The following is a 17,325-nucleotide window of genomic DNA, read 5'->3' as shown; positions in this document are numbered from 1 at the left end:
AAGATACAGTTCAAATTGTAGCAAACATGCTCATCACTCGTTTCAGCTTTTGAAATTTTTTAAAGAGTGTTGTGTCAGAAATACTCACAAGGACATTTTCGTGGCAATACCAAGAACATTTTTTTCCTTTTAGGTGACAAATATGTTGTGATTTGAGTGGAGTGGTTATTACCTAATAGAGATAAGTTCAGATATCAGAAAGACTTCCTCCTCTTAATGCATAGATTTGTTTCAGTTTACAGGTAGCAGCTTACACATGGATCCCAAGTTAACAAACGTTTGTACCAATTATACTGCAAGATTTTTAATGTGCTGTTGAATGCCAAGACTTTCTACTTGACAGTGCCCCATGGATTTAGAAAATATGTACAAACTTACTGCCACCCTCGAAAAGTATTTTTCAATTGGCAGTCTTATCACTGAAAGGCCTGTAGAGGTTTGTGTGGATCTCAGGTTTAGACACTGCCTTTTACATTTTCTAAGAGAGCCAGATGGCCAATACTCTGCGACGTGCAAGTTCAGTTGATCCAGAGTTGGATGATGGTGTGTTAGGTGAATGATCTGGCATGTCCTTTTTTAACATCCTGCCCTTATTGAGCCTCCCCATAATGTATTCATTGGAACTGAGCTACTTAGAATAAATTTACTTTGTTTTCTCGTAGTATCTCCAATCATTTTCTCAAAGAGCATAGACGATCCGCAGAGTCCGTGTGTTCTTCCTCTTCCTTTACATGGCTGTGTTCATAATTCCCTGACTACCTGTGAAGGGAGCGGGTTGAATTAAAGAGCATCTTTTCTGTATTGAAACAGAATGTTTCACTTTAAACATAACCCTCTTCTGTTTTTTCTTCTGTCCAGCTTTCGCAGATTTTTGAAGAAAAGAAATCCCTGTCAATCCAGCTCAGAGGAAGCAGCCAGAATATCAGGGATAGCCAACAGCGGTACAATGAAGTCCTAAAGCATTGCGCTGTCCTTGAAGGGCAGCTTCGGGAGTTGCAGTCACAGTTGAAGGAATCTGTGAGTGAAAACCGGAGTGCTTTATGGGGTTCAATACATCATAATGTGGACGGGGTGCACCGGGTCTGTGTGCAAGGTCTAACTCAGAGATCACGTTTCATTCTGTATGAGTGCCCTCAGTCATTTCATCAAAGGTTTGTTTAGGAAGTAATACTTTTGTGGTGTGCTACACCATCATGTTTCTTTTAGCCACTGTTTCTCAACACTTTAAAATTAGAGTGTGTCACAGGGTGCACATAGCGAGCAGTGGTTGCTTCAGTCTTGGCTAATCCCCCTATTCACATTGACAACAGCTTTTCTCTCAAAATAATCAATCATAGTCCTCCTTATGAATGAAGTAATGAAGAAGCTTTTGATGTGATAATTATTTCCATTTTCAGGGTTCTCAAATTCAAAACACTTTCCAATGTATTCTGGTAACTCTTTTGTGACAACTTAACTTGGTAAACTTAAGTAATACTTATACGTTGTTCTAATGCTCAGAACTATTGATATTACTATAATCCCTCACTCAGATGAAGTGTGTCAAACCATGTGGGAACATACGCTGTACTCAGGTGCATCCGCAGTTACTACCGGGAGATGATGTAATAAATTGAGCATTGTAAGACAAAGACCCAAAGGTTCAGGAGGAAAGACAGGACCAAATCCAGTCCAAGAAAAGAGAACATCAAGAGGACCAGGCAGATGTTAAATGTGCAAGTAAATATTGACAGTGCATACTGAAAAAATTAAGTACAAATGTGTCTATCTATCTATACCATAATACACACCTGACTTAAGAGACATTCAAAAATCTAATGCAGATGTGTAGACGTGACCTGAGTGCACAAATGTAGGAATAGTTGTGCCATATCCTGCAAACGACTTAGCATGATAATGGAACAACACAGAAAGGTCCATTTGAAACGTGATGCAGTGATTGGTGAGCCATGTATGAATGGAACACACCAAAGGCACAACGGTTAAATGAACAGTGCTTGTAGTCTGTTTTCTCGACTTGCTTGGTTGAACCTCTGTCTATTTTAGCTGTGGAGCAGACTGTCGTAGATGGCACAGTAATAGCAACATTAAGAGCCTGCTTTGTCTAAGCCTTTTTTTTAACCTTTTATTTTCAGTTTTTAAACAATAGGCAAAGATATTTCGAGGTTACATTGTTAGCAGTCAATGTACACATTTTTACGGGCTCGGCGACGTCACCACGAAGTGGGGAGGAGCTCCGAGCGGTATTGTAGCGAGTTTCTCCTTCGTGCAGGATAAATTCTTCTTTGCTCGTGCATTTTCAGTGCGCTATTTTATTATCTGAATAGTGATTGGTCGTCGCGGTGCTGTTTGTTTAGTAGTCTTGATGCGATAGGGCATATGTAATGTTAGTCGGCCATTTTTGGCATATTCTGTGCGGTTTCGCGCACGGCAGACCATTAATTTTAATTAGGAGCTGTCAGAGTGCCCGTGTAATGCAATCCAGATGGTCTGAGCGGTGAGCGCGTTCAATGTAAAATGACGAGAGGCGAGGCAGCAGGCGAGGCTCACAGAAGATGACTCATACTTGCTCGTCCACACTGTCTTGTTTTATATAAAATGTGTTTCATTCGCTTATTCCATAGCTTGAACATTTAGTAGTTCCCGTGGGCCAAACCAATGCCACTTTCTCCACATAAATGCGCTCCAGTGAGTATGTAAATGTATTTTATGTGGGAAAATACACTATGTGGCTTATAACTCTCCTCTCTGGTCCTCTGAGGACTGTGTCGGTTTCCAATCATTTAATTCGGTCTGGTGAAGACAAACAAGACAACTTCATTCTATTTCTGAAACCATTATGCCGAACAAAAGTATGTTTTCAAGCACAGTACTTGAAAGCTGTTTACATTGTAAGCGCTCACTCAAAGAGTGACAGAAGCCAAGTTTGCCCTCGGCCTGATTTGAATTTAAGTGAATTTCGCAGGATCTGTCGGTGGGGTGTTTGATTACCTTTGGTGACAGCGGTATCACGCCTCCTTGACGAAGTGGGAAGTGTCAGTCAGCGGCTGTCACGATGAAAGAGGGGAGACCGCCGTTTAAAAGATGACACGCCCGGTGTTAACATATGTGTAAACACAGCATGTACAAATGGTCTGAGAAAGCAAACATGGTCAGCCCTTCAGTCAGAGCAGCTGGGCGCAGCCCTGTCATGGCTCCCCGAATAGCATCTGACAGGGACCTGTCAAGGCCTCCCAGCTGCCTGCCGCGCGCACCTTCCTAGAGGAAGACAACGCGACGGAAGTAAACAAACGCATTGAAAGCATAGGAAGTTTATATCACAGATAAGAAACATGCAGACCAAAAACCATACAACAGTTTTTTCTATATACGACGAACATATCAGACCCAACGAGGATGAAGACACAGAGCAGCCCTGCAGATTAGATCAGCACAGATCAGGCTTCAGTGCCAGGCAGCGGCTGCTTGCAGACCCAAGAAGGATGAATATACAGAGCAGCCCTGCAGATTAGATCAGCACAGATCAGGCTTCAGTGCCAGGCAGCGGCTGCTTGCAGACCCAAGAAGGATGAAGACACAGAGCAGCCCTGCACATTAGATCAGCACAGATCGGCAGTGCGGCATGTGCGTGTCTGCCGTGCTGCTGTGAAGGGAACTAGGCTTCAGTGGTAGGCAGCGGCTGCTTGCAGACCCAAGAAGGATGAAGACACAGAGCAGCCCTGCAGATTAGATCAGCACAGATCAGGCTTCAGTGGTAGGCATTGGCTGCTTGCAGACCCAAGAAGGATGAAGACACAGAGCAGCCATGCAGATTAGATCAGCACAGATCAGGCTTCAGTGCCAGGCAGCGGCTGCTTGCAGACCCAAGAAGGATGAAGACACAGAGCAGCCCTGCAGATTAGATCAGCACAGATCAGGCTTCAGTGGTAGGCAGCGGCTGCTTGCAGACCCAAGAAGGATGAAGACACAGAGCAGCCCTGCAGATTAGATCAGCACAGATCAGGCTCCAGTGCCAGGCAGCGGCTGCTTGCAGACCCAAGAAGGATGAAGATACAGAGCAGCCCTGCACATTAGATCAGCACAGATCGGTAGTGCGGCATGTGCGTGTCTGCCGTGCTGTTGTGAAGGGAACTAGGCTTCAGTGGTAGGCAGCGGCTGCTTGCAGACCCAAGAAGGATGAAGACACAGAGCAGCCCTGCAGATTAGATCAGCACAGATCAGGCTTCAGTGGTAGGCATTGGCTGCTTGCAGGCCCAAGAAGGATGAAGACACAGAGCAGCCATGCAGATTAAATCAGCACAGATCAGGCTTCAGTGCCAGGCAGCGGCTGCTTGCAGACCCAAGAAGGATGAAGACACAGAGCAGCCCTGCAGATTAGATCAGCACAGATCAGGCTTCAGTGGTAGGCAGCGGCTGCTTGCAGACCCAAGAAGGATGAAGACACAGAGCAGCCCTGCAGATTAGATCAGCACAGATCAGGCTTCAGTGCCAGGCAGCGGCTGCTTGCAGACCCAAGAAGGATGAATATACAGAGCAGCCCTGCAGATTAGATCAGCACAGATCAGGCTTCAGTGCCAGGCAGCGGCTGCTTGCAGACCCAAGAAGGATGAAGACACAGAGCAGCCCTGCAGATTAGATCTGCACAGATCAGGCTTCAGTGCCAGGCAGCGGCTGCTTGCAGACCCAAGAAGGATGAAGACACAGAGCAGCCCTGCAGATTAGATCAGCACAGATCAGGCTTCAGTGCCAGGCAGCGGCTGCTTGCAGACCCAAGAAGGATGAATATACAGAGCAGCCCTGCAGATTAGATCAGCACAGATCAGGCTTCAGTGCCAGGCAGCGGCTGCTTGCAGACCCAAGAAGGATGAAGACACAGAGCAGCCCTGCAGATTAGATCAGCACAGATCGGCAGTGTGGCATGTGCGTGTCTGCCGTGCTGTTGTGAAGGGAACTAGGCTTCAGTGGTAGGCAGCGGCTGCTTGCAGACCCAAGAAGGATGAAGACACAGAGCAGCCCTGCAGATTAGATCAGCACAGATCAGGCTTCAGTGGTAGGCATTGGCTGCTTGCAGACCCAAGAAGGATGAAGACACAGAGCAGCCATGCAGATTAGATCAGCACAGATCAGGCTTCAGTGCCAGGCAGCGGCTGCTTGCAGACCCAAGAAGGATGAAGACACAGAGCAGCCCTGCAAATTAGATCAGCACAGATCAGGCTTCAGTGGTAGGCAGCGGCTGCTTGCAGACCCAAGAAGGATGAAGACACAGAGCAGCCCTGCAGATTAGATCAGCACAGATCAGGCTTCAGTGCCAGGCAGCGTCTGCTTGCAGACCCAAGAAGGATGAAGACACAGAGCAGCCCTGCAGATTAGATCAGCACAGATCAGGCTTCAGTGCCAGGCAGCGGCTGCTTGCAGACCCAAGAAGGATGAAGATACAGAGCAGCCCTGCACATTAGATCAGCACAGATCGGCAGTGCGGCATGTGCGTGTCTGCCGTGCTGCTGTGAAGGGAACTAGGCTTCAGTGGTAGGCAGCGGCTGCTTGCAGACCCAAGAAGGATGAAGACACAGAGCAGCCCTGCAGATTAGATCAGCACAGATCAGGCTTCAGTGGTAGGCATTGGCTGCTTGCAGACCCAAGAAGGATGAAGACACAGAGCAGCCATGTAGATTAGATCAGCACAGATCAGGCAAGAACGACATCACAAGCTGCAGTGGTGCAAGCTTCTCTTACACACTCACAGCAGGTACTGTGCCAAGGCAGCAGCAGCAACAGAGCAAGAGTCCCTTACAAAGAACAGGAACAGCACAGATATGCACAATGCAATCTTCTCATACTCACAGGCAGCAGCGGTGCAAGCTTCTCACACTCACAAGAAGGACATCACAGCCAGCAGCTGTGCAAGCTTCTTACACTCACAAGGAGACCACAGGCAGCTGAGGTGCAAGCTTCTCCCACTCACAAGAAGGACATCACAAGCAGCAGTGGTGCAAGCTTCTCACACTCACAAGAACGACATAACAGGCAGCAGCAGTGCAAGCTTCTCACACTCACAAGGAGACCACAGGCAGCAGAGGTGCAAGCTTCTCACACTCGCAAGAACGACATCACAAGCAGCAGTGGTGCAAGCTTCCCTTACACACTCACAGCAGGTACTGTGCCAAGGCAGCAGCAGCAGCAACAGAGCAAGAGTCCCTTACAAAGAACAGGAACAGCACAGAGATGCACAATGCAATCTTCTCATACTCACAGGCAGCAGCGGTGCAAGCTTCTCACACTCACAAGAAGGACATCACAGCCAGCAGCTGTGCAAGCTTCTTACACTCACAAGGAGACCACAGGCAGCTGAGGTGCAAGCTTCTCCCACTCACAAGAAGGACATCACAAGCAGCAGTGGTGCAAGCTTCTCACACTCACAAGAACGACATCACAGGCAGCAGCAGTGCAAGCTTCTCACGCTCACAAGGAGACCACAGGCAGCAGAGGTGCAAGCTTCTCACACTCGCAAGAACGACATCACAAGCAGCAGTGGTGCAAGCTTCCCTTACACACTCACAGCAGGTACTGTGCCAAGGCAGCAGCAGCAACAGAGCAAGAGTCCCTTACAAAGAACAGGAACAGCACAGAGATGCACAATGCAATCTTCTCATACTCGCAGGCAGCAGCGGTGCAAGCTTCTCACACTCACAAGAAGGACATCACAGCCAGCAGCTGTGCAAGCTTCTTACACTCACAAGGAGACCACAGGCAGCTGAGGTGCAAGCTTCTCCCACTCGCAAGAATGACATCACAAGCAGCAGTGGTGCAAGCTTCTCACACTCACAAAAACGACATCACAGGCAGCAGCAGTGCAAGCTTCTCACACTCACAAGGAGCCCACAGGCAGCAGAGGTGCAAGCTTCTCACACTCGCAAGAACGACATCACAAGCAGCAGTGGTGCAAGCTTCCCTTACACACTCACAGCAGGTACTGTGCCAAGGCAGCAGCAGCAACAGAGCAAGAGTCCCTTACAAAGAACAGGAACAGCACAGAGATGCACAATGCAATCTTCTCATACTCGCAGGCAGCAGCGGTGCATGCCACCATTGCTACAATTATAATCTAACACACATAATTCCACTACACACCACATTAACACACTCCATAACACTTAGCAAAAATACATTACCATTTACAATGCCATTAGCTCAAACTCAAATAAATCCGAGCCCGATTGCATTTCTAATGCTTGTTTTCCAAGTAATCAGCATCATACACATTTAAACAAGGTAAATATGACAAATATCAGCAACAGGCACTGAGCAATGTGTCCGCTTCGTTGGAGGGAGAGAAAATAATAGCACATTACATTTTTACTGAGGGATTACTGCTCATTAGCGTTGTTAAGGTATGCATGCGCAGATCCCCACATGCTCCTGCCTGGGTTGTGATCTTTTCAGGAGTAAGACTCCGCATCAACAGAGCAGGTAGTCAGGTCTCTCAGGTAATTAGCACCACCCAGGGATGTTCTTGCTTTCCAGTGCATGGCCGTTCTAAGTTTGGCCAGCAGCAACACTATCACCACCAGGTTTCGGAAAGGTTAATGGAATTCTTTGACGTACCCCAACATTGCCATCAAAGGGGTGACATCCGAGGTTAATGACTTTATTTGTTACATTCCTGTCAGAACGTTCTGCCAATACACCTGTTTCATTGGGCATGACAAGGCCATGTGTAAGACGTTTTTGTCTGGAACAGCACTCCACCCAAATATTTGGAGTCAATAGTCCTAACAAAGCATTGGTCCTCCTAAATCTGCTGATAGCGGGGTGACCATTTGTCATCAGTGATGTCCTGGCTTAAGCTCCGCTCCCACTTGACCTTGGTATTCACTTCATTGACCACCTCTGTCATGACAATTATACATTTGTAAAACTAGCTTGTGTGGGCTTGGGTTTACAATTAGCATGATGAGGACTGTGTCTAAGACTTTACAGATAAAATATAGAATATTTCACCCTCAATAATTATTAAAATCTTGCACTAAGTTCAACTGAATGTACTATTACTAGATCATCGCACCACATTCAGAAGTAAAGTGATGACTTTCCTAAGGTCCTGAGATTACTATTGCACACTGGAGTCTGCATAGGTTTGTGGAAATGTGGTATACACCCAGAATAGGCACGTTCTATATAAACTCATTTATTGCAAAAAAAGTATTTTGAGCCAGTAAAAACATTTTTGTGAAATCTAGAGAGAACCCATTACTTTCCACTTCCTGAACTGACGTCTTACAGGCGCACCGTTTTAAGCCTGCTTCATTTGAAAAATAAAGTAATAATAATATATCTTTACTAGTATGCCCCATCTGACCAAAATACATCAGTCTTATGTCTTTATTCGACCTTCCGAAGACAGGTCATAAAAGGTACACAAAACAACATACAAGATTAAAATCCCAGCTCATTTGAAAATTGCAGTCTCAATACAGGCAAGAACAATAATTTGATCGGAGATAAAGTGGCAGCGAAGATGAATTAGATAGCAGCAAATATAGACCAGAAACGTTAAAATATTTAAATCAATCTTGTAAAAAAAGAGAAAAGTTAGCAGCAACAATAAGCATTAGAGCAGCAATACAAATACAGTACATACCAAGGCTGTTAAAACACATTAATATTAAAACAACATGTTCCTTCTCTTGGCTAAAGTGCACTTTAAAAAGCTTGCAACAGCAAAGTAAATGTCACAGTCATTAAGTTGCATTAAAAAATACAAGGCCACTTTACATTTGGAAAACTTATACCTGCGTAAAAGTGGTAATAAAAATGTCCTGGTGACTGGAGGATAAAATTGGCAAAAAAAGACAAAATGTAAAATGGTTTCACTCAAATGTTCATCGCAAGGGTAAGTGGAAATAATTTCAGAAGAGTACTGGCCCAAGGGGAAACATATCAACCAGCGAAAAGACCCTAGCCTAAATCTCGTCAGTAAGTTCCTTTCATGAACATAATTCACATATAAAAGATACGGGCAATAATAGGAGGATCTTGAATAAGGCAATAATCTCTGACATAGGGGTTGGACACTTCGAAAAGTTCCCTAGAGGATTCTTTATGTTTTCGGAAGCTATCCAACACTCTCTGTCGGTCCCCTTTGCCAATTGATTCAGGGTGCTCAAACAGGTAGACGCAACCTAGATCAGTGAGGCAAGATTTTATATATTGTAGCCAAGGGATAGAAAGGGCTCAGGAGCAACTTAAACAGTCTCTAATAATTGCCTGGTTTAGTTCAGCTTCTTTGTTAGCCCAAATGAGCACCAGGTGGCTAAAGGTGCTATGTTTATAGTATCTGTACATAGCCAAGACCTAGCTCCAGATGGATAGAGAAATGTGGCAATGAGGGGGAACTTTTAAAACTCTGCGACAAAATCTATTCTTTTCGCTCTGTATAGCATGCACATCCCTACATCACCAAATACCCATGCCATATATTAAGATCTGTACGCATAGACCATTATAGATCTCTAAAATTGGGGCAATGGGCTTTTTACCTATAGACATTGCAAGGGAGAATGTGGTCCCAACGGCTTGCGTATAGCGTATTATTCTATTTTGTATGCAGGTATTCCATGTACAGCCTTCCTCAAATTCCAAACCTAAATACAGGAAGGAACCAACCCTCTCCAGCCTCTTGCCCTCCACATTCAAGCAGCGGGATTTGGTATTTTTGGGGTCACAAATCATTATAAAAGTTTTCTTAAGGTTTGGCTCCAGCCCCAGGTCCTTCATAAAACAGACATAACTGGCAACTAGTGTTTTTTTAGGCCTTTCAAAGTCCTTGCCAGATGTACTGCGTCATCCGCATAAAGAAGCAATGGCACAGCCTTTTTCTCCACTTGTGAGACTTTAGCCCCAACTGAAACCAAGGTGTTCTCCAATTCATTTATGTAGAGGAGAAATAAGATTGGGGCAAGGGCACAGCCTTGGCGCACCAAGCGCTTGATATTAAACAGCTATGAACACTCCCCGGCATTGCCATACCTTACTGAAGCAGAAAGATTGTGATGAAGAAGCCTCAGTAAAGAGACCAGGCCCACGTTAACTCCCTTGTTAATTAAAAAGTCTGACTTGCTTCACGGTGGCGACATCGGAGGGGGGGGGGGGGATTAGAGCGGTCAGAGTTGCTCTCCTAACCTTCTTAAAAATACGGTTTTTATCTTTGGTAATATTTGCACATTCACCAATTTTACCTCACTGTTTGTTCTGGGCACTTTGCACGTGGGAACCAACCTCCCGTTAAGAGCTGTGATCAGTGATCTGCGGGTAGGAAGGTCCCGTGCACCACTTCCGCTTCAGACACTTCAGACGCACGGGGCAGCAGTCTAGTTGCTGCACCCGGCGTCGGAGGAAGTCGCTTAAATTTAGCCCATGCCGCGACCACCTTCAGGCTGACTTGCTTCACGGTGGAGACATCGGGGGAAGAGCGGTCAGAGTTGCTCTCCTGACCTTCTTAGAAAACTGTCTTTATCTTTGCTAATATTTGCACATTCGCCAATTTTACCTCACTGTTTGTTCTGGGCATTTTGCACGTGGGAACCAACCTCCCTGTAAGAGCTGTGTTCAATGCTTTGCGGGTAGAAGGTCTCGTGCACCACTTCCGCTTCAGGCACTTCAGAGGCACGGGGCAGCGGTCTAGTTGCTGCACCCGGCGTTGGAGGAAGTCGTTTAAATTTAGCCCATGGCGTGACCGCGCCGCTGGCACGTCGAAGGCGCGCCTAAGGCAAGCCCATCTGCGCCCCACAGGTTCTCAAGCGCGCAATTATTCCAGGTAAATAATTATCCCAGGGCCAACTGCCTCCATCTTATGCGAGCTGAAAATTCCATATCAAAGTGTCTTCATTGCCCTTTTACACTCTCTCCCTATATTCGGCCACCTCCCCCTTCAAGGGAAGCTTATAGAATCTTGCTTTTTTAAACTGTAGATCCCTCTTCAATCATTCTATGAAAATTTCGATCCTACTACAAGATTTCGCCCCAGAGTTTCTATTTTTAACAGAAACCTGGCTCAACCCTAGCTCTGAGCCTGAAATAGTGCAAACTCTACCCCAGAGGTATGTGATACAAAGGGTGGACAGAACCACAGGCAAAGGCGGGGGAATCGCGATCATCTATAAGGACCACCTCACCTGCTGCCTACTTGGCAGTCCTCTCCCTGACTGCGAGAATGAACGCTTCTCCTTAAAATGTACCCCTCTCCTCTCGCTCTCAGGCATCCTGATCTACCGCCCCCGGGTACAGTCGGTGCCTTTTGCAAATCTCTTTTAGAAACAGCCATCAATCTAGCTAGCACATCCACCAATTTCACGCTCCTCAGTGATATTAATTTACATTTCGACGATCCTGGAGCCACCTCAGCAGTCGAGCTAGCAAATGACCTTGCGACACTCCAGCTGGTGCAAAAAAGTTCTACTCCCCACATATGCGCAGCAACATAGTCTTGACCCAGTGTTCTCTAATTTGGAGAATCTCCAGGGAAATCACCCTATCCCCATTCCCTGGTCTGACCTTCACTTGGTGCCCTTATCATGGCGCCACCAGATACCTACCCCCAACCCCCTGCCCACCCCTAACGGACCCTCATCCGACCATGGTCTAAGCTCCCCAAGGAGAACTGGATTCAAGAATTGGAAAAGAACAGACCTCAGTCGGTTTTGCGGCCCAGTCATAACGTATAATAACTTCAGCGGTTGGATAGAAGACTCATAGAACCAGGTCCTCCCCAAAGCTCTGATCACAAAAAAGAACGGCTCACACAGATCGCCCTGGTACTCCGCTGAACTACGCACCTTGAAACAGAGCTGTAAAATATTAGAAAGACATTGTATGAAAGGCTTTGCATCTGACAGCAATCTCACCTATAGAAGGGCCGTATGCAAATACAGAGCCGAAATAAAGAAAGCTGAGGCATCCTATGAGGAAAAAATTTGGCTGTTACACCAGAGAGACATTTTCCATCATAAAAAGGCTCCTCAAAAGCCCAGCCCCTCTAGCCCCCGCTGACTCCTATGGTACTCGCTGCGAAAACCAGGCTGAGTTTTTTTACACTAAAATTCAGAACATCATTAAAACGCTTCCTCGAATCGACCCGCATGCATGAGCTCTGCTCCTGACCCCCCCTCCACCAATCACGGTTTGGAGCTTTTTCCTCCTCTCCCCCTGGAAACTCTCCTGACCCTAATGTCCACAGTAAAAAGCGGATTGCCAAGAGACCCAGCTCCCATGAACATCCTAATAAAGGCAGCATCCACAATTGGCCCCACGATCACTGATGTTATCAACGCCTCACTTAGCACAGGAGTAGTCCCCCCCTCTCTGGAAAGGGGCAATGGTCAAAACCCTTCTTAAGAAGCCTCAACTGGATCCTGCAGACCTTGGCAACTATTGCCCTATCTCCCTTCTGCCTAGGATCGCAAGAATCACTGAAAAATATGTCATCCATATTCTTTCAAATTTCCTCGAAACCTTTAACCTCCTACATCCCTCCCAAACAGGTTTCCGGCCTCGGCAGAGCACAGAAACAGCCCTGTTAGCGGTTGTGGAGAAAAGCAGGAAAATCCTAGATGCTGGAGGCTCAGCAGCGATCATACTATTGGACCTGAGTGCGGCATTTGACACGGTGAATCACCAAGTCTTGCTCCATCGTCTCATCAACTTGGGAGTAGCCGGAACTGCTCTGAGTTGGCTGCGCTCCTTCCTGAAAGGACGCTCCTTCTAGGTTTTTGAAGAGGGCTTGAGCTCCAAACCCCGGCCTCTTCTATGTGGCGTACCGCAGTGCTCATCTTTGAGCCCTACGCTCTTCAACGCATATATGGCCCATCTGGCTTTGATTGTGGCTCCTTTCGGGATCCATATGGTTACCTACGCCGGCGACACCCAACTGGTCGTAGCTTTAAACCAATCCACACAATACTCCATGACCCTGAAAGCATGCCTCACAGAAGTCGTAAACTGGATGGGGTCATCCCATTTGAAACTAAGTGGAGAAAAGATCGAGATTATGACTCTCTGCAATTTTGACAATAGGACACTCAGAACCATCTGGCCAGCATGAATGGGCCCGGTGCCAACCCCTAAGCCAGAAATAAAGAGTCTGGTCATCTGTTTAGACCAGAATCTGACATTCAAAACACAAGCTAGAAAGATAGTCGCAACCTGTTTTGGCCTGATCAGAATCGCCAGGAAAGTGCTTCCCCTGCTCCCTCCCCAAGCCAAGAAAATTATGGTACAATCTCTCGTACTCTCGAGGTTGGATTATAGCAACGCGCTTTACTTACGAGCCCCGATTTCAGTGATCAACAAATTGCAGACTGTCCAGAACTGCGCAGCTAGACTGCTGACGGGAAGACCCAAATTCCTTTCCGCAAAACCGGCCCTCCGCCTCCTACATTGGCTTCCAGTGAAAGAGCGAATCTCCTTTAAATCCCTCTGTATCGTCCATAGATCCTTACAGGGCATGGGCCCTCCTCTTATCTCAGCCATAATTCACCCATATAAAGCATGGAGAAAGCTCCGCTCGGGTGAACTTCACTTAATTGACACCCCCAGAATCAAACGATACTGAAGTGGTGGCAGACATTTCTCTCTGAATGCCGGTAAGCTTTGGAACGCACTGCCCCTCGACCTCGGTAAAGAGACCAGCCATCCCGCCTTCCGGAAACAACTTAAAACCCTTCTGTTCCCCTAAATTATTCTGTTCCATCTGTTCACTAGTCATGTCTAGCGCTCGGAGGTCTTCTGGTAGCCATGCGCTCTACAAATGCTCTTTTCATTTCATTTCAATGTCCCACAGTTTAGAGCGTGAGACATAGTCAAACGCACTGGTCAGGTCCATGAAAGCCAGATGAGTGGAAGGCCCCTTTGCATATTTATATTTGTCAAAATATGGTGAAGATTAAGGCACTGTTCAATTGTGCCTACTCCCTTCCTAAAGCCATAGTAGCTGGAGGCCAAGATGTGGTTTGCATTAATCCAGTCCAGTAGGCAATCTAGCACAACTCTCCCGATAATTTTGACTGAAGAATCCAAAAGGGATATTGGCCGATAACATTTGGGGTCGTGCACGTTACCTTTTTTTAAAAAAAGGCACAATGACCAATGAGCGCCAAGACTTTGGCACTCCCTCGTTACAAACAGAATTAAAGACTGCAGTAAGTACCGGAGTCCAGAATACTGGATCTTCCTTAAAAAGATCCAATGGGATTCCATCTGGTCCTGGAGCAATCTTGCCTTTGCTACACTCAATTGCCTTTCGGACTTCCTCTTCATTAAAAAGAAGATTTTGACATGCTAGGTTTGACTGTACTGACTCAACTGTAACAGCAGAGTCAATGGAATAGAGACCAGCGTAGTGCGTCACCCAAGTCTCAGGTGATATATGGAAAGTTACAGTATCGCCTGGTAAGGTAGGAGATAAGACTGACCGAAGTGCTTCCCAGAAGGCATTAGGATCTTTGGAGCGACAAGCTCCCACTATCAATTCCCACTTCTTCTTCAAAGCTGACTTTCTCTTTTTGTGGTAAGCTTGTACAGTTTCCTACTTTCCCTAATCGCAATCAAATCTCTGGCTTTTTGCATTAGAGCCCTTTGTAGAATGTTATGAGCTTCTCTGCCGGCATTGTCAAACCATGGATGTGCTTGAGTGAGAGGCTGGGTGATGGGTCTAGAGAATTTTTTTTTATCTAATAAATCTACAAAGCTAGACAGGATATAGGCTGAGTCGCGTGGCATGCAATTACAACTATGCAGCAGGGCTGAACTGATGGGTAATACCTGGGACATTATGCTGTTCATGTCCCCTGAGCGCCATACCATCCTGCGTCCTTGGTGAATAATAACTGGGTGGATGAGGGCTCGGGCCTCTGCCGCATGAGTGGGAGTGCTATCTTGGCAAAGATCGGATTGTGGTCGCTATAAGACTAAAATAAGCACCTCATAGTCCTTAATAAGGGGGAACATACTCCTGGTGACAAACTTATAATCAATGATAGTTCCTGCCCCTCGTCCTATAAAGGTGGAAATGTGATGATCTGTCGGTATGGGGGCCCCATTAACCATACCCCTTTCTAACAAATAGGAAGATAGGACCTGCCCCCTAGCATCTATCACATTGAGGTCCGACTCTTGGGCAATTGGCTCAAAGGGAGTTGGAGAAAAAAACAGAGGATACCCCAATTTTGAATTGAAGTCCCCCGCCAACAGCAGCTTAAAGGGACAGTCCGCTCGAGCTTCTCTCTCCTCAAGCATATCAATTAACACGAATAGGCCGTGTAAGTCCCCCTTGGAAGTAAAATTGTTATTGTAGAAATGTACAGCTTATTACTATCATTACAGGTAAGGCAAAAGGCCTAGGCTTTCCCCTGTTCCTGGGGTAATTGTACAATCAGGCCAACAATTTCCACTTTAAACCAGGCTGACAGGCCCCCTTTAGTTCTACCTGCTTTCGATGGAATGGTGGGCAAGCTAAAACAAGTAAACCCGTCAAAAGTGATATCCTTGCTCTCCCAAGTTTCTTGCAAGAAGACTATACCATAGGTCAAGATAAAAGACCGCCAATCCACCAATATAATCTTTTAAGCTGCTCCCGCTATATTCCAGTTTAAGATTTTCAACCCTACGTTGTCTATTTGGATATTTTCTATCTCCACACACACACTGGCCCCTGGAAGGGAAGGGTTCTTAATGGGAACAGGGGGCAGTTGATGGACAGTGGTTAACCTAGCAAGGGCCCCCTCAGAGTTCTCAGGGTCCAGTCCTGCACCCCGCAGATTATCTGAACAGGAATTATTGGCTTGTACAGCTGGAATAAAGTTACAAGGAAACCCAACCTTCCCCAAAGGGCCAGATACTGTGGGCGAAGGATGATGTCGGGGGAGGTTAGCAATTGGGTAAAAACTAAATTATCAGATGCCCTGTACACCTTCTGGAGATCAGGACACACTGTCACCTCCTTGAACCGTCAATCGATATCTTCCAGCCCGACCACTGGAGCAAATCTGTTGGTCAAATGGAGAGATACAGAAGGAGGGGATACATCAGTCCACTTGCCCCGGTCTGCTCACCTACCTGCATTCACGTTTTAAGGAGTATCATTAGAAGTACTCTATGTGCGATAAATGGCACACCAAATGATTTGCCAGTTGCACCTCCACTTTGTTATTGAAGACATTTCCTCCCCTTTCTATCATACCTTTGACTTCTCCTTGAAGTATGTGATAGTACAGTACACAGTACTTTAAGACTGGGCCTTGAAACACTCTTTAAGAAACCTGTAACTACCATACCCCTGCTGGCCAAATCGCTAGAAAGGGCAATCTAGCATTAGTGATTACTTGTTTTCAAAATTAAGCTTCAAACCACATTTTTTTGCTGTTTCTAAGTGCTGTATTAACAGGTATTTCTATGTCTCAGTGTATTAATGTACTCTTTATTATCCGCTGAAAAGTTGAGTTGGGCTTTCTGGGATTCAAACTTTTAATCTGCTGGTCACACCTGATATCAACAGCGATACCTTACAGAGTCATGTGCTGTGCGCTTGTAAATATAACACCTGCGGATTATTTTGTTGTGATGGTGGATTTTCTGTTGTGATGGGGCAGAACCATCATTTCTGTCAGGACAGGATGGTAGAACATTCAAAAACAGCAATATATGGTTGTTGATTCTGTTTGACTGATCTGTGGCCTTCAGCACAGTGCATTTCTCCATTTCCTTTTTTTGCGTTTTGAAAATTCTGTGGGTGGACAAGCCTCGTGGCTTGAGTTGTATTAATTCATTTCCACCCATAAGAACTTGGATGGTGGTAGTGGGCCAGTTGCACCAGTTTCTAGTTGTGTGCTGCTGCAGGGTTTTGTATGTTTGGTAGCATTATCTAATATCTCCATGGGCCCATGATTGCCTGATTTCCAAAACTATGGAAGGATGAGCACCCAGTGGAAATGACACCTAGCTTTGCTTCAGTTTAGAAGAGCAGATTTGTAAATCCAAACTCTTGCCAGCTGATTGCCTGATTAAACTGGGATAGTGACCAGCAGGCTGAGACTAAATACCGCTAGCACTGAGGTCCTACTCAACAGCACCCAAAAGATTCTTACCTAGTGAATTCTTTTGCTGAGTTCTTTGGGAAATTATTGCTAAGGAAGAAAACAAGGTAGGAATCTAGAGGTTATGCTAGTTCTTAATATGAACAGAAACACAAATATGGGCTATGGTAGCGTGTGCGCTTCCAAGAGCATCAGAGAAAGATCATCCTGCAATGGCTCTCAAAGAAGCATAGAGGTCTAG

General features: G+C 46.1%; 1 protein-coding gene across 4 annotated transcripts in view; it reads left to right on the top strand.

The window, feature by feature from the left end:
- The window catches only part of LOC144820657 (golgin subfamily B member 1-like), a 290,085-nt gene that overhangs the window by 250,732 nt on the left and 22,028 nt on the right, over positions 1–17,325 (top strand). For all 4 annotated transcript variants that reach the window (XM_078677950.1, XM_078677951.1, XM_078677952.1 and 1 more), the window contains one exon: positions 859–1,017. In XM_078677950.1, the coding sequence (XP_078534076.1) occupies positions 859–1,017 (159 nt within the window). The remainder of the gene's footprint in view (positions 1–858; positions 1,018–17,325) is intronic.

This window comes from Lissotriton helveticus, chromosome 1_1 (assembly GCF_964261635.1).
Source record: "Lissotriton helveticus chromosome 1_1, aLisHel1.1, whole genome shotgun sequence".
Taxonomy (NCBI): Eukaryota; Metazoa; Chordata; class Amphibia; order Caudata; family Salamandridae; genus Lissotriton; species Lissotriton helveticus.
This window is presented reverse-complemented; position numbering and strand designations above follow the sequence as displayed.